General features: G+C 36.4%; 1 protein-coding gene and 1 long non-coding RNA gene across 6 annotated transcripts in view; one reads left to right on the forward strand and one right to left on the reverse strand.

Moving 5' to 3' along the window:
• LOC311632253 overlaps window positions 1-24771 on the forward strand; it is a 580642-nt gene that overhangs the window by 292927 nt on the left and 262944 nt on the right. The gene's annotated exons all lie outside the window — the stretch shown is intronic.
• Window positions 10447-24771, reverse strand: part of PRKG1 (protein kinase cGMP-dependent 1) — a 1113305-nt gene continuing 1098980 nt past the window's right edge. For all 3 annotated transcript variants that reach the window (XM_084903443.1, XM_084903442.1, XM_084903444.1), the window contains 5 exons: window positions 23499-23662; window positions 19946-20068; window positions 19797-19859; window positions 18466-18532; window positions 10447-14984 (listed from right to left, as the gene is read on the reverse strand). In XM_084903443.1, coding sequence (XP_084759569.1) covers window positions 14886-14984; window positions 18466-18532; window positions 19797-19859; window positions 19946-20068; window positions 23499-23662 — 516 coding nt within the window. In that variant the 3' untranslated portion in view covers window positions 10447-14885. The remainder of the gene's footprint in view (window positions 14985-18465; window positions 18533-19796; window positions 19860-19945; window positions 20069-23498; window positions 23663-24771) is intronic.

Below are 24771 nucleotides of genomic sequence, written 5' to 3' on the forward strand. Positions count from 1 at the left end.
TATTAATAACGCCAGTCATCAAGGTGTTGAACACCTTTGTAATTGAAAAAAAAAAAAAAATCAACAGTCTGTGTTAAATTCTTAAGATGTTGAAATGTGGAGAAAGAATTCCCTGACCTTGGGAAGAGTGACAATACTTCTTTCAAGTCCCATTATCTTAAATACATATTTCTAAAAATATGCTTGTGCCACTCTGAAGACCAACCACTTTTCCTCTTTTTTGCAAAATATGGTATATGTCAATACATAACAAATTTAGTCCATTAGGAGCTTGGATTCACAAACAAAACCATTGTCCAGGGGCATAAAAAAGTGGAATAATTTAATCAACCTATGGGAAACCTTAATAAGAAAGGTTCAATTCAACCTTGGTTCCTGAATTTATATGTCTGATAGGGCTTAATAATCCTGAAGCACTGACAGGATCTGTTGTATTTGGTTAGGGGAGCTAAGCCAAGAGTAGGATTTTAAGAGTGGACTTAGTCATACTTCCTCCTTCACCTTCCAAGTTGCTCCTGAAGTTGTCACAATTTGAAAGCTAACAATGAATTCATCAATATCTGAGTTCCTACTCTGTGCTTGGCATGGTACTTGACATGTGTGATAAAGATGAGGACTTTATTATCCTCAAATCATTGAGGGGAAGAGGGACAGGGAAAGTAAGCTCACACATTGTACAGGAGAGAAATGATGTAGGAAGGACCCAGGCGAGTATGTGGCAAGCCAACTCTTTGTCCCAAATGGGAACCTTTACTTTTTCAATGGCGTCTCCATCTGAAAACCCTTTCCATGATTGAATTTGCTCCCTGGCGATACAAGAGCAGGGTGGGTACAGAGGTAACGGTGAAGTTCATTGTTCCATCAGCAGTCAATTAAGATTCAATGAGTGCCCATTATACGCAAAACTCTACCCTAGTACCTTTGGGAGTATACCCCCAACACATTAACTGATTACAGGCAGGCTCACTGACCATGGAAAGCTTCCAATCTATTGAATATGACCGGTTGGGGAAACAAATATACTTATGTGAGAATGGAGGTTAAATTTTTTTCTGAACAGATTCTCTTTGGGCATATATTAAGTCATGGGAAGATAGGAAAAGGCCCAGGACTTGTGACCAACAAGGGAAAGAGGGTTCCAATGACTCTGTTGAATTTAGTCTGTTAAACCCAGTTTATGCAATTCTGTAAGGAACCCTGGCTTCTTTTTTGATCTGGTTTAAATATGACCACAATGAATGCAATAAGTTTAATATTTTGCATTACATTTTAAAATAGGTAAAATATGTTTACCAAAGTGGAATAGAACCTCACAACTCGGGAATTGCACCATAATATGTGCTTTCCTCACCTTTTCAGCACTGTAGGCCAGGCACAGAATACTCATCAGCCCCTTCCTTCATGAGGAAGACAAGCAGACAAATACATTTCCCAAAATACTGTGGCATTTGCAAACTATTTTTCCACTTTTGTTACTTGGGATTCTTATGTGACTGCTGCATTTTTATTTCATTCCCTCCCTCCCTCCCTTCTTTCTTTCCTCCTTCCTTCCCTCCCCCTCTTCCTTTCCTTCTCCTCTCATTTTATCTGTTTATTAAATCAAAGGAAGCAGATCTGTTGCCATTTAATTTTGCTTCACTGGGAAAACATTGCATGAATGTCATTCCTTATGGCGAGTGTTGCCAACATTTTTGTTGGTACCAATCTTGAATTTATAGTAGGGATTCCTCCTTTATGAGTTTAGTGAAGAAAAAAAATATATTATGACTTTCTTGTTGGCCTTGAAAAGATTTTGGTCTTAATACGCTTCGTGCTGTTAAAAGAGTTTTTGGACCAGGCCCCTGTGAGGACTCCCAAGAGGCTGGATTAGGCTTTCCTGCACTCCTCAGTACACAGAGGAGGCGCGATTTGACAATGATTGTGTTGATTTGGTCAGTGGAGATGGCCAGCCCAGATAAACCGGACTCTGTGGTCGCTTTCAACCCAGCTCGGAAGGAATGCTTTAAAGGACTGGGATATTAAAAACTAATCTTGAGAACAGAGCCCAGGCCTAGAAACTTTGGACTAAAAACCAGAGGGGACTTTTCTTGATGTGGTGGCACTCAGAAGGATCCACGGTGTGTAGTTACAGAGAGTGCAAATACCCCCCCCCCCAACACTCCCCTTAAAGACTTGACATTCCCAGCTCTGAAGACCGGCCAGGAACAACGGAAAGCAGGATGCAATATCCTCTTGAAACGGTCTCCAAATCTGTAGGAAAATCATTTTCCTCCATGTCATGGAGCTCCTTTATGATTTCGGGAGCTTGTCCTAGGGTCATGGCCAAGCACAGTCCTGTGCCCTGGTGTCAGGAGCTGGGGGCTGGAATCTGCGTATCGGGGTCTTCTAGGGTGACAGCTGCCAGCTGGTTGGCACATATTGGACCTTGATCGGGCCAGTGAACTCTCCAATTTGGTGTTGGTCTTCACACACATACCACCACCACCGCCGCCCTCCACTCCCCTCAGGGCCGCCGAAAGGAAAGCAAGAGAGTGAGAGGAATTTTCTTTCACAAAAATTGATTGTAATGATTTAGAGCTGAATTTTCCAGCTATTGCTAAATCTCCAACTGACTAATGGTAATGGGACCTTGTGGTGAAAAAAAAAAAAAAAAAGAAAAAAAAAAGACTAGACTTTGAACGCGCTGTCATGTCCCAAGGCCCTGACTTAAGAGTTGCCAGGGGGTGGACTGAGGAGGAGTTAGAAACAGAAGTATTAACTTTCCACGGGAAAGGGGAGGGATGCATAAGCAGTGTAAGGATTCTTCATCACCCCAAGTCACAAAAACAAAACAAAACAAAACAGCAATTTTCAGAGGAGTTCAGGGATAGAGAAGTGGAGGGAGGCAAGTGGGGGACTTGCCTGTGGGGCAGGCCCAGAATACCCCGAAGTCGCGCCCTGAGGTTCCTGCCCAGCTTGGGTGCTGGAGGCTGTGCCAGCTGCAGGCCCTGGCGCTTTGCACGCAGCCAGGCCACCGGGCTCCTTGCTCCCGTGCTCCGGGAGGCAGCCCCCGGTGGCTGCACTCCGGTGTCACCACCCTCAGCCAGCAGCATACAGTAGTGTAAAACGGACAGCTTGTTTAGGACTCTCTTTGATGAGCGAAGATCAAACGGCCTGGGGACCCCAGGTCTTAATCAGACTTGAGCCAGGATGGCATTTTCACAAATAGTCCGTTTGCTCGGCTTTGAGCAGACTTTGTGCTCAGCACATTCATCCGGCTGCGGGGCGGGTAATCCGGGCTGAAGCCCCTCGCCTGGTCGCAAATCCATTCACACTACAATGCCTGCTGCTGGTTTGCTGTGTCAGTTCACGGGCAAATAAGTGCAGGGCCCTTCTGACTTAATTAAAGGGGGGTAGAGGAAAGGCGATGGAGGGGAAGATGAAAGCACCTAGGGACCCCAGGCTCCGCTGTGTCTCCAGGGTCTGGCAGCGAGTGGAGAAACTTGCTCTTCTGCTGCCCCCTGGTGGCCTCTTTGAAATTCTTCGTAGGAAGCTATAAATGATTTATTGATCCTGCAATGTGCTTATGAGAAGATTGATTTTCCAGGTTCTCCACCTCCTTATGCTGCACTCTAGGTTAAACATTCTCTTGTTCTTCTTAGTATTTTATAAAATATCTTATTCATATCATAACTTATATCTTCAACAATTAGAATAAAAACGACCGTTAGAATCTGAGATGCAGGTTCTCAGTCTATGTAGTTCTAACGTAGTTCTATTCAAAGGCTCTACATTGTATTACCAGGTACAAATTTTAAGATCTACAGGTTATTATAAATATCATAGGAAAACTCTAGGCCAAACAAATCTTAGGAAAGATTGTACACATGTAACTATTTAGAGAGAATAAAAATCTGTAAGGGAATATTATTACCATTATTATTTTTGTTAATCCTCACCTAAGGATATTTTTTCCATTGCTTTCAGAGAGCGTGGAAGGGAGGGAAGAGAGAAAGAGAGAGAGAGACAGAGAGAGAGAGAGAGAGAGAGAGAGAGAGAGAGAGAGAGAGAGAGACACATAGATTGGCTGCCTATTGTACAAGCCCATGCCCTGAACGCCAGCTTCACTTTATGCCTCAGGTTAAAATATAATTCCAAATTAAGTGTTTTCCAAAAGTTTCTAGGTCTGGGCTGCAGCCAAGGTACGTGCCCATGACTGGACTCAAACTCGCAACCCTCCAGTCCGTGGGATGATGCTCTAAAACCACTGAGAAAAACCAGCTAGGAACGGGGAATATTATTTTTTTTTACCTACGTAAATAAGCAGGTATTAACAATGATAAGTTTTCAGGTTCAAAAAGAAGATATAAACCTATATGCTTATGTAAAATAATAGTTTACAATACACTAACACTTCCATTTCTTTAGAGCCCAGGGTTCTACTTGTATATTACAAGTCATATAGAACAGTAGAAAATTTAATAAAGTGACATACTGGACCTGGCAAAATGATTATTGGCAGGTATACATTGTTATCATTTAATAAATTAGTAATTCCAAACAGCTCCCCAAGTTTCTCTGATAGCTACGTTTTCTTAAAGAGAAATCCTGGGAGAAAAAGGGTGTTCTCAAGCCTCATCTGGGGTTACTCAGTTGGTTGGAGCATCGTCCCACAGACCAAGAGGTGGTGGGTTTGTTCCTGGTTAGGTCATAGATCCAGGCTGTGGGTCCCTCCCTGTCTGGGGAGTGTGTAGGAAATGGCCAATCAATGTTTCTCTCTCTCTCTCTTCCTCTCTCTGAACTTAATAATAATAATAAAAAAAATCCTTCTACTGAAAGGTTTTTGTAAAAAAATAAATAAATAAAGGATTGTGGAAATGTATGAAAACGTGAATTCTAAATATTCAAATATTAAATTCAATAACTATGTACTAAATTCTTAGCTGTAAGTTAGATGCCAAGTATAAAACTATATACTACTATTTTAGTATAATACTATTTTAGTATTATAATCTAAAATAAGAAGCAAGTCAACCTCAACGAAACTTTTCAAAATGTCATTACTATTTTAGGTTAAGCGCTGCCCACATTTTTCACTATCTCTATGCTCTCTGCCAATATCTCCATTATCATCTCACAAAAGTCTCTCTATCTAGCCAAGTGCATTTACAAGAAGAGCACTTTTTAAAGTAATTTTCTACTCTAAACAAGTGAAAAGCATTTTGCAAACAGACAATTTTGTAAATTCAGTTTAGTCACAAACTTACTTAGAAGGTCTGAAAGTGTCAGGCAGAGGATCTAATGGCTAATTAGCTTTCTATCAAAAGCATATCCTGCTCCCTCCTTTTGATAATATCGTTAGCTATTACCATTTGCAATTGCTAATAATTTAGAAGGAAGCAGTTGCTAGAGTTGTGAAGTCTGTAGGTCTATTTCTCGTTTGTGTAGTCCAGACAAAGTTCTAAATTCCTATAGAAAATTACCTTACTATGGTTTTATTAATAGCTAAGGTTAGTAAATTGTTAAGTAGATAATTAAATTAATGAAGCTTTTCTTTGCAAGTGTGTAAGGAATGAGAAAGAAAAGAATAGAATTCTTTTCTATTTTTGTAGGCATTGAAAGGCAAGTATTAATCAATTAAAGTGCTAGTTTCCCCAAAAGATGTTTAAGAACTCTAAACTGTTGTGATAAAAATAACTTAAGAATGCATGTTAAAAATGCATATTTGCAGAATTGGCACCTAGTTCTTTTGGTTGTAGAGATCTGGATAAATATGATGATCCCTTTAACAACACTCTCCCTTGGTTCAGTGTAATGTAGGTCACCCTTTGGCTACACTGAAAAATCCACCACCAGTTCATCTATTCCTTCCCACCAGATCTGTCACTTTTCAAGTTTCAAACTCTTCACTTTCTGCCTCAGGTTAAAATCTAATTCCAAATTTAGTGTTTCCCAAACGTTTACACACCTCAACATTACACTTACATACATCTCCTGAGCCTTGCTCTGGGTACCAATTTTGTATGTCTGTTGCAGGGCCCAGAAATATTTATTATATTTATTATATATTTTAATGCCCTGAATGATTTTGGTACAGAGCTAGGGGTTTGGGACAGATTGCCTTTGCTCAGAATTGCTCAGACTTCCTGATGGAAACATCACCTGGAGCCCTGGCCATTGTGGCTCAGTTGGTTGAGCATGTTCCCCTGCAACATATGACCATTCCAATATATGCTGAAAAATATTTTATGCAACTGAATTGCTATATCAGACATCTAATGGTAAAACTTTAATTCTGGAAAAAGCAAGAGCAACAATTATAATTTCATTATTTTATACTTCGTATGGATTCTAGCCAGTCTATAACTTCAAGAAAATAAATTGATGATTGGAATGAGGAAGAATAAAATAAAAATATTTCATTATTCAGAGTTGATAGTATTATCTTTAGAAATAACTGAAGAGATAAACAAATGAATTAGTAAAATTTCAGCAAGGATGCTACACATAAAAGCAATATGTAAAAAATCAATTGAATTTCTCTCTGCTAATAAAAGACTTCAAGAATATAATATGTTAAAAGATGTTCTTTAAATGGCAAAAAAATATATAAGTGCCTGAGTTCTCTTATAAAATGTTTTCAAAGACATTTTAGAAAATGTGAGTAATGGGTATATGTGACCATGGGTGGGAAAAGTTAGTATTAAAGATTATAAATTCCCCCAAATTAATTTATAAATTCAAAGTAATTTGAATCAAAACCCTAAAAGAAGTTTTTGTGAAATACGACCATTTGGTTCTAATATTTATATAAGGAAAAAAGGGTGGTAACTAAGACAATTTTAAAAAGAACAACAAAGATGGAAATATGCCCTATAAGATGTAAAGAATCTTTATAAAGCTGTGTTAAATAAGACATCTTAGTAATACGGCTGAAAGAAGTAATGGAAAGAAATAGAGTCTATATGCAAACTCTTCTGTATATTTTCATGTGTACATATCAAATCATATATATGTGTATACATACATATACATATACACACATATACATATACATGTACACGTACACGTACATGTACATGTACATATACATGCACGAAATTCATGCACGGTGTGGTTTCCCTCATCCTGACCTGCTCAGTTGTTTGGTCGCCCCTCACCCCCGCCTGGCATGGCCACCACTCGCAGACTGTTCAGTCATCTGTTTGGTTGTGGTGTTGCTTAGGCTTTTATATACATAGATAGATGGGTTTTAAAGATACATATTTCAGGTAGAAGTAACAATTCAATGATAGCTAACTACTGTTAGGTTATACACATTTAGAATATTTTGGATGCAATTTTACAGTGCAAATTATTTATTTCTTGGGAGCCTTAGACTCTAGTCAGTGGGAAGACTTTTTGTATAAAGACACATTCTGCATAAACATATTAATAAAAGTCATTTATTTATTCTCTATGCTGTATATTGGTATTTTTGCATGAACTTGTTAGCTTGTTACAAGATGTTGTTTTGATTCTTTATGGAAACTGCTTCTGCAGTGGTTTGTCATTTCTAGCTAAAAGTCAAAGAAATTTGAAAATGCAAGACTGAGTTTGGCAAATCTTTTTTTTAAAAAAATATAGTTTATTGATTTTTTTACAGAGAGGACTAGAGAGGGATAGAGAGTTAGAAACATCAATGAGAGAGAGTCATCGATCAGCTGCCTCTTGCACTCCCCACATCGGGGATGTGCCCGCAACCAAGGTACATGTCCTTGACCAGAATGGAACCTGGAACCTTTCAGTCCACAGGCCGACGCTCTATCCACTGAGCCAAACCGGTTTTGGTGGCAAATCTTAACAGTTTGTTATGAGAAAGGGTTACACTGTTTATAGGAAACATGTTCCTCTGTTGCTCATTGTAGTTAGAATTTCATCAAGGGATAAAGCTGGGAGAGCAAAAATATCAGTATTGTACAAAGGCTATTGGTTGCTCTTTATTTTTGATTTATAGGTAAAATTGGTGTACAACATTATGATTCAACATTTATATACACTATAAAGTGATCCCTATCAAAAGTTTAGTTACAGTCCTGGCCTGTGTGGTTCAGTTGGTTGGAGCATCATTCCATGCACCAAAAGGTCTCTGGTTGGATTCAGGTCAGGGCACATATACCTAGGTTGTGGATTCAATCCCTGGTTGGGGCATGTATGGAAAGCAGTCAGATCAATGTCTATCTTCCTCTCTTTCTTTCTCTCTCCCTCTCTCCTCCTTTGCTCTCTCTAACAAAGAAATCAATAAAAATACATCCTCAGGTAAGAATTTTAAAAAATGGTCTAGTTAGTGCTAACTGGTTTGGCTCAGTGGATAGAGCATCTGCCTGCAGACTAAAGGGTCTCTGGTTCAATTCTGATCAAGAGCACATGCTTGGATTGTGGCCTGATCCCCAATAGGGGGTGTGCAAGAGGCAGCCAATCAATGATTCTCATAATTGATGTTTCTATCTTTTTCCCTCTCTGAAATCCATAAAAATATATTTTTAAAAATGTTCCAGTTATACATCACCATACAATTGATCTCTTTACCCATTTTGCCTTTCCCCAACCCAACATCCTATTCTCTGTATCTATGACTTTGATTTTGTTTGTTTTGGTTTGTTTGTTTGTTTAGTATTCCACTTATAAGTACACTCATAAGGTATTAGTCTTTCTCTTTTGGACTTATTTCACTTAGCACCGTGGTCGGCAAACTGCGGCTCGTGAGCCACATGTGGCTCTTTGGCCCCTTGAGTGTGACTCTTCCACAAAATAACCACAGCCTGGGTGCATCTATTTTGAAGAAGTGGCATTAGAATAAGTTTAAGTTTAAAAAATTTGGCTCTCCAAAGAAATTTCAATGGTTGTACTCTTGATATTTGGCTCTGTTGACTAATGAGTTTGCCAACCACTGACTTAGCATAATACCCTCATGTTATAGCAAATGGCAAGATTTCCTTCTTTTAAAAAAAAATTATTGGGATGACATTTACTTCTTTTTTATGGCTGAATAGTACTTTATTGTGTGTACATACCACATCTTTACCCATTCATCTCTTAGTGGGCACTTAGAGTGCTTCCTTATCTTGGCTATTGTAAATAATGCTGCAATGAATGTAGGGATGCATATATGTTTTCAAATTGGTGTTTTGAAAGTATTCTGATAAATACCCAGAAGTGCAATTGCTTGGTCATAAGCTAGTTCAATTTTTAATTTTTGTGAGAACTTTTCATAGTGTTTTCTATAGTGGCTGCACCAATTTACAATCTCACCAACATTGCACAAGGGTTCCTTTTTTCCCACATCTTCACCAATATTTCATGATTGCTGATTTGTTGATAATAGCCATTTTGACAGGTGGGGCATGTCTTTGATGACTAGTGATGATAAGCATCTTTTCCTATGTCTACTGGCCATCTGTATGTCCTCTTTGGGTAAATATATATTCAGGTACTTTGCGCATTTTTAAAAATCATATTTTTATGTTGAATTGTATGAGTTCTTTATATACTTTGGATATTAGTCCCTTATCAGATATCTGATTTGCAAATTCTTCTACCATTCAGTAAGTTGTCTTTTTGTTTTGTTGATGGTTTCCTTTGGGGTGCAAAAGCTTTGATGTAGTTCTTTTGTTTTGTTTTTGTTGTCTTTGCCCTAGGAGTCATAACCAAAAAATATTGCTAATATTAAAGAGTTTATTGCTTATGTTTCTTTCCAGGAGCTTTATGGTTTCAATTCTACATTTAAGTCTTTCATCCATTTTGAGATTATTTACGTATATGGTATAAGAAAGGGGCCTAATTTCTTTTCTTTTTGTATGGATCTGTTCATCTTCCCCAGCACTATTTATTGAAGAGACTGTCTTTACCACACTGCATATGCTTGCCTTTTTTGTCATAGATTGACACATAAGCATGGGCTTATTTCTGGGCTCCCTGTTTCTTTGATCTATGTGTCTGTTAATATGCCAGTACCATACTGTTTTGATTACTATAAGATTGTAGTATAGTTTGATGTCAGGTAGTGTGATAGTTCAAGCTTTCATCTTTTTTATCAAGATTGCTGTGGCTATTTGGGATCTTTTAGTTGGCTTAATTTTATATTAGCTCATAATGCTCATTAGCTCATATTAGCTCATAACAAATTTTTTTAAAATTATTGTTGAAAGTATTATATGTGCCCTCCTTGTTTCTTCCATTATGCATAACCCTTCTAGTCCACCCTCACCTCCCACCCCAGGCCTTCGCCACTCTATTGTCTGTGTCCATGGGTTATGCATATATGCATACAAGTTCTTTGGTTTTATTCCATGTAAGGTGCTTGGTTTTAAGTATTCTCTACATTGCTATAGTGAGATTCTTCACTAGCCCTCTACAGTATTTCAACTTTAGTATGATACATATATCAATTCGTGGAATCTTGTCTGGAATGAAACATCAACTAAGTTCAAAAGTAATTATTTTTTTTATTTCAACTCTATAAAGTATACAACAGGCACTCGGCAATTACAGCTGCAGGAAAAATACAGAGCAAACCAAAGCAGGTTAAGTTTATGAAAAAGTTTTAATCTACATCAAAAGAGTGCAAGTGGTCAGTGACCATTTGATGACAGTTGTTGCATTCTGACTAACAAAGAACTCTTTCATGTAGAACAAATTGTAAGAGGGCAATCAAGTAGCCATAGCTGTAAGAGTACAAAAGAACTGACCAGTTGTAAAAACATCATACATTGAAATAAATTTGATAGATGATGCTCAAAGAAATGTCCCTCTACTGGGAAAGCCCAAACCTCTGAGTCATTGTTAAGGTCCCAGGGCTCTCTGTTGATGCAGGGGCCAAGAGAGAGGAGGGCTAACAACACACTGCCAATGTTTAGCTTTCTAGGACAGTTGAAAACTTGCCTCATAAATGATTTGCATACACAAGAACTCAGAGAAAGCATCCTGTTTTGTTGAGTGGTGCACCAAGGTACTTTTTCATCATTGGTGTCATAACGAGGTTTGGTTAGCAGTCATTTTCTAGTTTTCCTTTTGAGTTGGACCTTTGTTAATGGAGTCTATAAAATATACTAGAACTTGGTAGTACTAATCTTTTAAACTGAATCTGCACAGCTTAGCAAAACAGGAATACCTGTGTACAGACTGATAGTATGTCATATATTAATTTGACCTGCACATACATTTATACATTTCACAGAAATGACGCTGTATCTCATTAACAGATACACAGCTCTGGTACATTTAACAGAAATAAGAGAACGACTTCATCATTTCTGTAATTCATCAATATTATATAATAAAGGCTTATAAATTGTTAGCAGAAAGAACTGTAAAACGCAGCAAGCTAAGAAAGGACAACATTTTGAGGTGTGTTTGTCTTTGTCATGCAGCATAACACCAAATTTGTTTGTTTCTTTTAAAATAGGATGCCATGAATTTAAGGCACTTGCAACAATGCCAGATAGCCAGGTCGTGTTCTAAACTATGGGACAGATGAGTAACAGTACAGTTGACATAATTTTCAATAATACTGACAATATGACATTAATTCAAGTCTACTTAGACCTAAAAAACATTATTCAGTACAAATAAAATGAAATAATAACGCTGTGAAACACTAAAAAAAGTTATATGTACCACAAAATATCACATATTTATTTACATAAATATTTGTCTGTGGTCCTATTGTGAAAGAAAACATTGTTATGGATAATGCACAGATCACTTCTATTGCATGAAATCAGTTCCAATAGCCTTAATTTCAATATGGTAGCTGACTTCCTTTGCCTTAAGATTACCATCAGTGTAGTCATTTAGAAACGAAACAAGGAAAATTCAATAGTTAAATGTATATATTATACATGTGTAGCTCACATGCATATCCCATAATTTTAAATTAAAGTTAGGACTTGTAAAGAATATAATAAACATAAATGTTTTAAATGCCACATGAATCTGATTCATATATTAATAACAAAGAAGGTACAAACATAAAAAAATCATTTATAGCAATTTTCCAGAAATAATTTTTTATAATGTATTTAATCTATCTCCTATACACTATTATGTTGTTCCTTTCCTTGGCAGTTTTCTGTTTTCCTGTGAGTCAAGATACACAGAAAGCCCTTGTTTCCCATACTTGAAGTATTAACAAGAAAGCCAGTTAACCAATCAAACAGGTTGTCACTATTCTAACTTACCCAGATGCTCTTTAGTGTGGGAAAATACAGATGGCATAAAAGATTGAGAAGTAAAGTGAGACACACGCTATGAAGCTGACCATGAATTTTAGCCCTAGTGTCTTCATTGAGACAAGATTTAAATCCTTAAAATTCAATGTTGAAAATTAAATGAATGTTCTCTGTTAGTAATTCTTGGATGGTGTAGTTCACTTTAATTGCTGGGTGATTGCTTTAGACATCCTAATGCAATTCCATAGATGACATGAACAAAGATGCAAAAACAAGTGGGAGAATCAACCTACAGGTACATGATTCTGAATACTACTGCTTCCTTCTCTATAGAACTTGCACATATTGGTTGTCTTAGACTTGAACCTCGGTTCCAAAATCCATAGTAAGTGGTAATCTCTGGGGCAACTGAGATATTTGAAAAGTTGCAGGAGCAGATTATTTTACTTAAGGTAAAGTTAATATTCTAGCACGCCTAACCCACTCTATCTTTTAACAAAAATCACTGAACCTTAACTCTGTCAAATGGTATATTTTAAAAGTAATATAAAACTTCTAAATTAGCTTTTGTAGCTAGACTTTAGATGGGTGTGTTTAATTTTATATTCTAAAATCTGATGAAAGAAGTGGCTATTTTGGGGACTAGATCAATTCTGAGAAATTGTAAGGGAGGGGAAAATTCAGTAACACAAAAATAATAACATCTTAGAATGAAAGTTTTAATTTGATTTTATTCTAATTATAATATGCCCTTAATACTTTTATTCTCCAAATGTTTCTTAGACTATTATATTTTGATAAGATATACTCTAAAGTAGTCTTTGTATGGACAATTTGAACCAAAATAATAACATATGTCTTCTTGGATACAGTGTAATGATCTAGGTGGACATATTTTTATTTATTTATATATTTTAGCAGAAATGTCTATACTTGTTTGACTTAAAAACAAAACAAAACAACTCTCTACTGGAAAAATGCAAACCACTATGTACTATGCCAAATTCACACACAGTTCCAAATCAGGATGACAACTTGTAAGGTTATGCATTTGTCTGAGTAGATGCAATGCTATTTGTCTAGGAAAAGCTTCCCAGTGGTTCTGTTGCTTATGACAACTATTAATAGTCAGCTGGCATGCCAACAAAAGACTCAGTTTGAATTGTTGATCCTTTTCCCCATGTGGAAAAAGCAAAAGCAGTGTGCTATTTTCAAACCCACCCGTTTCTAAGGAGTATGATATTTTCAGGGTTGTAATATTTTTGTTCTATTTAGTTCACCTCATTGTTCTCCTCTCTACTTCCTTCCTACTTTCACACGGACTCATATCAGCTAATCAATATATGGCCAAGTTTTTTCTTGTTCCCTGACCTCACATAAGGAAAGTTTCTCATCTGGCTAATAGACAAATCTCAATGATTTTTGCTTTCTTCTTCCTTTTTTTTTTTGTGGGGGAGAAAGAAGAGAAGGGGTTCAGGCCTAAGACAAGAAGCGAGTTCTAACAGTTTTTAATCACCTTTTTCCCTCAACCCAGACTATGTTGTATAAGTAAAATCTGACAGGAGTTTGGTTTGATAAATTCGGTGGAAATGCTCGAGTCTCTGGCTACACATGAAATGAGTAGAATTTGTGTTGTCTGTTCAGACACTGACATTTATAGATGAAAGATATACATAGCACCCATATGGTTTTATATTTTATTTTTTATTTTTTGGATGAATCTTGATCCCTCTCCATCCCATCCCACCCTGACCCCAAGGGTTTATCTTTAAAAAAGGGAATATTTTAAGCCTCAGTTTGAGGGTGTGTTAGGTAATAAATAAAAACCAATTGGCTGCTAGTCACTTATTTCCAGGACCATCTTGAAACACAATTATTTTCCAAAAAATATGAAATGGTTGTGGATTGCTTTTTCCCCACTCTGTCATGCCAATTTATCAAAAACAAACGAATATCATGCACATTGCTTTTTTTTCAATTCCTCTGTGAAAAACGCATATATACCTGCTATGAGAGTTCTCAGCAGAATCCATAGCAGTTGTGCTTTTAACATGTCAATTTTTTTTTTAATCTGTCAGAAAGGAAAGGTAACATTCAGTCTTGTCATCAGCACTGCTGGGAAATGAGAACATGGGACTTCTAGCACTGGTTTGACATGAACTCTGTGACCAACAGAAGCGTGGTCCTCGTTGGTTCGGTATATACACCGGCCCGCGGTAACAGATCCTACTACCCTCACTTCAAGAAAGGGAAGAGCCCAGGTTTTGTACCATAGAAATCTATCGTACCCTATATATTATTATTTTTTATCTTCTTGATAGTTCTAGCAAGGTGTAGACTCTCTTACTAGATTGGAGTGTTTCTTACTGTCTTTCAAATTAGAGTCGGAGCGAAGCAAGATCATTGCGACAATAGAAAACATCTTTGTGTTTTGTTTTTTTTTCTGGTGAGAGGCTTTTGCTTCAGGACCACCATGTCAACTGCTATGTTCAGGTTCAAACGAAAAACATGTAAAGAGCGCTACTGTCGTCTAAGCAATAAGTCCTAATGCCACTGTGGTTACTGGAGCAGCATCGATCAAAGGCATCATGGTGACCCCGAGCACTAATCTTCTCTCTCTCCCTCAGGTTTGCTGGCAGCTGTGTCTCAGAAAAGAAGCTGTCTTCAGCAAGGCAGAAGCAGGTAAGAGAAATAGCATTAGAAGTCTATGTCCCATCCTGAGTTGTCGTCGGGGGGTGGTTCGTCACTGTCCTCAGGGAAACTGTCAAAATTGCTTGTGTCTGTGGGTGATGCAACCTGGAAATGAGAGAATGAACAGTAACCAGGTGTCTGAATGTTTATCAAGATCCCACGGTAGATCTTAAAATAGCATTCTTTATTCGTTCCCTAATCAAATGGCTGTGTTGTTTCATTTATTTTTGCTTTTTGAGTGTCTACTGGGTAGCAGGTTTTGTGCTCGGGGTAATGGGAGTCACAGTGGTGAGTACAAATAAAGAATGGTTCTTGCCCTCATGGAGTTTTTACTCTAGTACAGGGGTCTTCAAACTACGGCCCGCGGGCCACATGCGGCCCGCAGAGGAGTCTGATCCGGCCCGCCGGGTTTTTTGGGCAGTGAGCGCAGCCGAGGTGTTACAGTAGGAATTAGTAGTTCATATAGTCCGGCCCTCCAGCTCTCTGAGGGACCGTGATCTGGCCCCCACTTTAAAAAGTTTGAGGACCCCTGCTTGTGTGATTATATATTGTGTGGTTATAATTATAAAAGTCTATAATCTATAGACTTTTGTGATTATTTGTTGTACATTTTGGTCAGTGCTATAAAGAAAAAGGTGCCACGTGAGTATGAGTGTCATTATGGAAAGCCTCTTTGAGAAAGTATTCTTTTAAACCTACAAATCACTGGGTTCTATAAAGAGGGAATGGCACAGGCAAAGGCCCTGAGGTGAGAAAGCGCTCGCTGAAGTAACCAAGAGAGGCCAATGTGGCTGCTAAGAGAGAAGAGGGATGGGATGAGAAATATGTAAAAGGGGAGGAGTCTGGTTATATAGAGCCTTTTAGGCCATTTTAAGGATTTTATATATTTATTCCATGTAGAATAATGAGTCATTTCCAAACTCAAGCAAAACTCTTGCAAATTTACTGGGCACAGTTCAATCTGTAGAGCATTGGTAAAAGTAATGAAGAAGTAATACTTATTTTCCCTCTATTCTAATATTTAAAACCATTTACAGATAAAATGTTATAATATTAATTAAAAAGTACCCATTTAATATTATCACTACATAAATGGAGACCCATGATAAATTTAGTTTGGGATAGTTTAGGCTTGCTATTTATTCTTTCAAATTTCTAATTTTACTCTTGGTCTAAAAACACAACTTCATGCAACTTCATGAATGCAATTAGCATTTGTAATGTGAGACATGGTAATGCCAATACCCCTCTGTTTGTGGATAAACATAAACATTAGCATGGAGATGATTCTTTAGAAGTAGGGAAATGTTTCTGTATAAAGAGCATTCTTGAGTTAGTCCAAGAAGACAGACATACATAATTGAAGGGGGCTCAGGAACATAAATCAGCCCTCTCCCTTTAGTTAAGATGATGCAGCACATTTTATTAGACATATGCAGCATGGAATAAAAAAATAGAAATGTGATCAACTGAAATCTATTTCAACTTAATATACACACCTTAGTCTCCTTAGTGGACTGGCTTTTTTAACAAAAGAGAGTTTGAGAAATTTTCCCCCCCTCTCCTACAGTTTGATAAGAGAAAAGAACATAGTTGTGTCCGATAGTGCCTCAAAGTAATATGGGGACAGTATTTCATCTTTTTATGGCGGGGTTCTATTCCATTGTTAAATATGTAAATATCTTCTTTAACCAATCATCCATTGGAAGACACTTAGATTGTTTCCTTTCCTTGGCTATCGTGAATAATACTACAATAAATATAGGAGTACAAATACCTTTATACATTCAGTGTTTCAAAATTCTGGGGGGTAGATATACAGAAGAGGGATGGCTAGATATTATAATTGGTCTATTTGGAATTTTTTAAGGAACCTCCATACTGTTTTCTATTGAGTCTGCACCAATTTACACTCCCACCAGGGTTCTCTTTTCTCCACTTCCGCTCCAACAATTTTTGTCTAACAGCTGTGAGGTGGTATCTCATTGAGGTTTTGATTTGCATCTCCCTCATAGCTGGTGAAGTTGAGCACCTCTTGATGTACCTGTTGGCCATCTGGATGTCTTTCTGGGAAAGTGTCTGTTCAAGGTCCTTTGCCTATTTTTTAATTGGTTAGGATTTTTTGTTGTTGTTGAGTTGAACGGGTTCTTTATGTTTTTGGATAAGGAACCTTATCAAAGGTAACATTTGCAAATATCTTCCCCCATTTAACTGGTTGCCTTTTTTGTTGATGGTTCCTTTTGCTGTGCAGAAATTTTTAATTTGATGTTGTTCCATTCATTTATTTTCACTTTTACTTCCCTTGATTTTAGGGTTAAGTTCACAAAAACCCCTTTGAGACCCAGACCCATAGTTTAGAACCTATGTTTTCTTCTATGAATTTTATTGTTTTAGGTCTTATAGTCAAATCTTTAACCCATTTGGAATGAACTTTTGTATATGGTGTCAGATAGCAGTCTAGTTTCAGTCTTTTGCATGTGGCTTTCCAATTTCCAAACAGTGTTTATTGAAGAGGCTTTCTTTATTGTATGTTTTTGAACATTTTATGGGAAATTAGTTGCCCATATATGTGTGGCTTTATTTCTGGGCTCTCAGTTCTCTTCCATTTTTGTGTGTCTACTTTTCTGCCAATACCATATTGTTTGAATATTGTGGCTTTGTAATATAGTTTGAAGACAGGAACAAGGAAGGAGAAACTCTGGGGGCATAAATGAAACATATCGACCAGGAATCCATAGCTGTTAAAAATTGTTGCTGATCTGCTGACCATACCCTACCACAAAGCAGAGAGTAAAGGAATGCTTTGATGTGGTCAGCAAACTGCGGCTCTGTTGACTAATGAGTTTGCTGACCAATGCTAGACTAAATGTTACCGTGTAGTTGGAAGCTGTGAGGGTTAGGTGATTGTGGCATTTTGTGTGCAAAGAAGTAAAGGGTAATATATAGTGGTCGGCAAACTCATTAGTCAAAAGAGCAGTTTGCCAACCACTGGGTTAGACTATTATAGACAGAGCAAGATAAAGAGTAAACAGGATTCATAAATAAAAAATAACATACATTGACCTAACTCACCCCAGTATACTCACATAATATACTGAATACTGAACACACGTGAAGAAATTTAAAGTATACATGTTTCTAGTAATAACTCATGAATATGACGAATTCATTAAAGTTGTTGATTAATGTATTCTTATTCTTGGGTAACGATATATAGAGTTTATAATGAAAAAAAAAAACACACCTGCTTGCTGGAGATTCATTATACTCTTCTGCCTATGCCAATATATATTTAACAATTGCCATACTAAAAGTCAGCTTTTATTCACAAATAAACTTAAATGAGAATGAATAGTCAAAAAAGGTAATGTTAAAATACATATATAATAACCATCTCCCAGCTCATCTGTTTTTAAGCTTGGGTTTTAGATGTAATTATTTTAATGTGGTACTTCTGTTATCTTTTCAGTTTTATCTTATGATCAGATGAAATAATAGATTTTTTGATGACGGACAAATGCCTTCATGAGGACAAACTGGACACATGTTTGATGACTGACAAACACAAACGGGAAGGTCTACTTACACTTGGTATTATCGGAGGTGTCAAGGTGCCTTTTCTTAAGCCTTCCCAATTAAAGCCCTCAAACCATCTAGGACAGGAAAAAAGTAAGAGTTAAATGCATTTCACCTCAGTACAAACCTTCTCAATGCAACATGTATGATGTCCATGACTGACCGAAAGTAGTTAGGCCCTAACAGGGGTCTTCAAACTACGGCCCGCGGGCCACATGCAGCCCCCAGGGGAGTCTGATCCTGCCCGCCAGGGTTTTTGGGCAGTGAGCGCAGCCAAGGTGTTACAGTAGGAATTAGTAGTTCATATAGTCCGGCCCTCCAGCTCTCTGAGGGACCGTGATCTGGCCCCCACTTTAAAAAGTTTGAGGACCCCTGGGTTAGGGAAACATCTTCAAGGGGACAACCATGTTTTCCATTTAATTATTTTGTGGAATGCATCTTTCAAGAAATTGAAATGTCAGCTCTTTAAACACCAATTAGAAAGCAACTCCTTTTGATTCTAGTAAATTCCATCATAATGTCTGCATGACCTTGTTTCTACACTATCATTATAACTTTAAAAACGTCATAACATGTTTGGCCCTGTGTCTTACTGAATATTTTATGTTAAGCAGGCAGAATCAGGCATGAAAAGTCCGGACAGAACATTATCTTTTTTTGCTACTGATTCATTAGGGAGCCTCAGTTAATTAACCTTTCTCATCTCATTTTCCTCTTTTTTTTTTTCTTTTTTAATACAGTGAAGGTATTTTGTGGACAGTTTTTCTGACGAAATGTGGTTTTTTGTTTGTTAGATTGGTTGTTGTTTTGTATTTCTCTTTTTGAAAGAGTCCTCCATTAGCAAATGCTTACACCAAACTCTTAGCAGAACTTTTAGATACTCACAGATATTTCAGTATATACAGTAAGTTACTCTGGTAGGGATATGAATTTCGTGTAAGTGTTACAGAAACAGGTGAATAGAGAAAATAGTTTTGTCTTAGGTTAGTTCTAGAACATCCATCAATACACATAAGTCTGGTATTTAAGATATTCTTTTTTTAAAGATTATATTTTGTACTTGTTTTCCTTTTTCTTATTATCTAATTAGGAACTGGTTGGAAAAACATTTTAATATTTTGGTTTTAATCTAGGAAATATGGGCATATGGTGAAGGCCTTTTTTTTTTTTAGTATTTTGGTAGAAAACTGAATCCTTGAATTAAAATATACATTTCCTCTGGATAAGTTACACAACCACTAACTTAAAAAACAAAACAAAACAAAACAAAAACCAGACTGGGGAAGTACTTGTCAGGTTTTCCAAACTCTGAAACTTATATTACAAGGAGAGAATACTTACTTGTGCTTTTGAATGTCTTTCACTCCATTTTTCAAATTCCCTAATCTTTCTGATGGATTGTCCCTAAAAATAAAAAATAAAATTGATAAAAAATCTTTTTCCCCCCCACATTACCAGCTTTTCAAAAATAATGTGGTTGAAATGCTTACCTGCATAGTTTTTTAATTAAATTAGCAGCATTTTTGGCAATCTTCTTTGGAAATTCTATCATGTCAATCCCTCTCAATATGATGTTATAGGTTTTCATAGGATCTGGGCCTGAGAAAGGTGGGCTGCAAGAATGGGAGACATAAAAAGAGATTTATTTTCTAAGTAAATATTTATTTTCTAAATAAGAAAACATAAATTGTTACAACTTCATAAAAGACATCAATTCTTATTTTTATTTTGGGGCTTACATTGGGAAGATAATAGAAACCTTTCTCAGGAAGCCACTTAGCAAGACCACAAATGTGTCAAGTTTGCCTGTTGTTCCTCTCATTTCTGTGTGACTGGAATAGATGTCAACTGAATCTAAAGCTAAAACTGCAGATAAATTAATCTTTCCGGAGTCAGACTGTGAATACTTGAACAAAACCTAGTAACTAAGAAAGGAATTGGTGTGAGTAGAAGAGGGTTCTGGTTTTGAGACAGGTAGAAAATGGGTCCTGTTGGGACCTTTCTGATTATTAATGTTAAGTGGGGCTAGCTACCCTGAAGAACAGAATAAGCAAGGTTAGAAGGAAGAGAGCAGGGGGGGTAGGAGGGATTTAGCCTCCTTAACTAGGATTTGTTGCCTTAGAAAACCTCTCACCAGATCATTTATTTTACTTGTTCTCAATTCTTGGTGTTTAGGAGGTTACATGGCTCATAGAAAGCTCTACCATGTTCTCTGAAATCGTGTCGTTATTGCCAATCTACCTTTATTTGCCCCGGTACACTTTATTGGCTTATCTGTGGGAGATGGCCTGCACCTTAGTTCCTCTACCACTCTGTAGTGGTTAACTGTTCTCTATATTAGCATGCATTGCTTTTTTAAGATCTATCTATTTCCAACTTTCAATCCAATCAGAAGTTATGAGATATGACAGGCAGGACCATATCACTTTGGGGCCATCCTCTTAGTCCAAGGTAATACCTAGTAACCATTCACACCCAGATAACTACCCAGAAGCGTAATTGCTGTATCACAGGGTAGTTGTGTTTTTTATCTTTATTGTTGAAAGTTATACAGATGTACCTTTTTTTTTTTTTTTTTAACCATTGAACCCTTCTAGCCCACCCCTACCTTCACCACACTATTGTCTATGTCCACGGGTTATGTATATAACTTATTTGGTTAATCTCTTCCCACCCACCCCCGCCTTCCCTCTGAGATTCATCAGTCTGTTCCATGTTTCTATGTCTCTGAGTCTATTTTGTTCACCAGTTTATTTTGTTCTTTAGAAGACTTCTACCGTGTTTCCCTGAAAATAAGACATCCTCCGAAAATAAGACCTAGCGCATGGAAAGATAAGACATCCCCTGAAAATAAGACCTAGCACAACTTTGGGAGAAAAAATTAATATAAGACACTGTCTTATTTTCAGGGAAACAGGGAAGTACTATCTTAAATAAGAGTGGTGAAAGCAGATATTCCTGTATTATTCCTGTTCTTATAGGAATGGTTTTAGGTTTGTCCTATTGAGTATGATATTGGCTGTAGGTTTGTCATATATGGCCTTTGTTATGCTGAGATATGATCTCTTTGTTCCACTTTGCTGAGAGTTTTTATCCAAAATGGGTTTTGAATTTTGTCGAATGCTTTTTCTGTGTCTATTGATCTGATCATGTGATTTTTGTCTTTCAATTTGTTTATCTGATGTATCATGTTTATTGATTTGTGAATACTATACTAGCCTTGAACCCCTGGAATAAATCCCACTTGATCATGGTGTATTATCAAGTCAGTTCTGGCAATATATTAAAAAGATAATATTTTATTGAGGATTTTAGTATCTATGTTCATCAGGGATATTGGCCTGTAATTCTCTTTCTTTGTAGTGTCTTTATCTGGTTTTGAAATTAGGATAATGCTGGCCTCATAATTTTTTTATGATAATAAGTATTTATGGTAATAAATTAAGTTCAGCTTTGGCCATACCACACAGATTGCTTTATTTTTATTACTGCTTTTCTCTCCCATAATTCCTATAACCCTATGGTTATCTAGAAAAGTGCTTTTTAATTTTGTAAGTGTATAGACTTTTTAATTTTAGTAGATGATAGTAGAGTTTTCTTCTATTAATAATTTATTTTAATAGCAATTCAAAGAACACCAGAAATTTATCCACCCATATACATGTATATTAAATTCAACCTCTCTATTTTCAAATCTTATATGTATTTATGCATCTACTTAATTTGTCACATATTTAAAAATTTACCTGTCAATAGCAAAAATTAAATTATCTGTGATTTAATCTAATTTTCTTTAAGATCAACTTAGAAGTTTCAAGAGCAATAATTTAAAGTGCCTACAAATAAAATTAAAAGCACATCTAACTATTCCTGGAAATGATAGGAAGCACTTCACAAATCCTAATGGCTACTATGTTCTAGACACCCTTCTAAGTGCTTCATACATTGATTGAATCCTAAGAGCAATGAGGCTCAAGGTTTTTAGTCTTTCTCTCATATTTACTGTAGTGACTGAATTATCTTAACTAATTCTTTCACATCCTACTTCATGCTCATCCAGTTCTTTCCCCTGACCCTATCTTATTCTGGGCTCTCAGTTTTCTACATCTAAATTATTGAAATAGTATTCAAATTAGCCTCCCCATCCACGTTCCAATTTGCCCTAAACATTTCTGCTAGTTGTTTTTCCTTAAATATGACAATGTATGCCACTCCTTTGTCAGAAAATACTCAATGATTCCCTCTCTGGATGGAGTGCAAGTTCAGCAATTATGATCTGTGAAAGGTGACTAATTGATTTCCCATCATTTTTTAAAATATGAACCATCTTCCTGAATTCTCTCACTACTGTTTCTGTATTTGTCATGTCTCACTTCCATGAATGCCCATTTCCATTGCTTGCTCTCTGTATTTTTACTCTAAGGCTCAGCTGCAATCTTTTCTTCTTGAAAACCAGCTTCTGAACTCTATAATGATCCTATTACTCATTTTCCTGAGTGCATGGCTTGGTGGTACTTTTCCTCATGAAGCTTATAGTCTGTTTTATATCTGCTAGTATCCATAGTACCCTTTTTGTTATTTATGACCGTAGCCTTATTACATAAAAAACCTGCAAAGCATTCAAATTTCATTTAGATATAACAACTGCTAACAGGTTCTTTTATTTATAAAAATAGTTGACCCTGGATAGTTTTTATATGACTACAACGTACCTTGCTGTATTGTTGGATAAATGACTAAGCTCAAAGATCTTACAGAAAGATACTAGGTCATTCCATATTCACGTACATATAAAGAATTAGCAATAATGAGACTAACAATTGATACTGAGTTTGTTGCCCTCATCAGACTCACTTGAAATTTTCCTCAATGAGCATAATGAATTGAAGTATAATAATACTGTAAACAATAAAGAAAGAAAATTATATTAAAAAAGATACGTTGAAAAGCATTTTTAGATGGTCCAATGAGAGTGACAAAGGCAGGCATGTGTAGCTGTTTTCTGGTCTATTTTCACCAGCAGTTCTCTATCAATGTCCATACCTGCCAGTCAGAAGTTCATACATTAGAATTCCCAGTGACCAGTAGTCGGCTGAAATGTCGTGGCCTTTGTTCAGGATGATCTCTGGGGCTACGTACTCTGGAGTCCCACAAAAAGTCCATGTTTTCTTTCCAAATCCTATTTTCTTTGCAAAGCCAAAATCCACCTTACAGAGAGAGAAAAACAAGGTATCTCAAGCCCTTTTTGTTTAAGTTTAAAAGCAAGAAATCCCTCTGATGAAGGACGCTGCTAACAATGATGAAAAAATAAATAAAAACAGATGTGTGTTATAGACCTGTCTTCTAAAAAGTCATTTATATTTCAAATAAAGCCTGCCTGATCAAACTTGGTTTCAATAGGGTAAGTTGAAATCTGAGTAGAGGATAAAATTCACATCATTAAAATAAAGGAAATTTTTCTTTCTAGAAATACTTCCCATTTTTCTTTATTTATGCCAATGGCTATTGGGGCATAAATAAATAATTTCTCATTTACTCAAAATTTTTAAAAAGACTAATTGGACCTACTTGACATATTTTCCAGCGTATACATGATTTCTACTGGATTTAATGAAATTGAGAATTCAATTAATATTAATTCAGAAGACAATTTACTGTTGAAGAAGCTAATAACCAAGTTATGGTACAAATGACTGCTCTTGGTAAACACAGATATAAAAATTAAGCCATTTCTTTTATTTTTCTAAAAACCGTTTGAAGGAAACTTAAATGCAAAAAACATATATTTTTTTCTAAACAATTTGGTTGAGAATATAAATAATTGCCATCTATTTGATTTCTTTGGAAATCTTATGCGGAATTAGAAGTTTCAAAGTTAAAATATTGAAACAGGTACAGACAAGAATGAAAGCCTTCAAAAGTCATGCATTTAAAAACATAAATAAATCAGAACTTACCTCCTACAAAAGGTCTTTACAGCTCTTGACTATATTTAAAAAAAATATTATTATTACTACTGCTATTGTTATTAACATGGTAAGGAAATTATCTGCAAAGCCCATTGTTTTTCCATTTGCATTATTCTCAAATCTAAAATATTAACATGATTAATAATTTTCCATAATATAAAACCCCATTTACTTTGGATGCAGAAAGCCAGCTAGAAAAAACTTCTAGCTCCTCTGGGTCTAGGAAAACATGCCAGCAAGCATGAGTCCATGTCAGTATGTTTTGCCAGGATGTTATTAATTCAAACCTAGTCAATTTAATTTCTCATAACTCTAAGAAATCGTTACTTGAAAATAGTAACCCTAAA

The sequence above is a fragment of the Pipistrellus hanaki genome (assembly GCF_964339955.1).
Source record: "Pipistrellus hanaki genome assembly, chromosome: 14".
In the NCBI taxonomy this organism is placed as follows: Eukaryota; Metazoa; Chordata; class Mammalia; order Chiroptera; family Vespertilionidae; genus Pipistrellus; species Pipistrellus hanaki.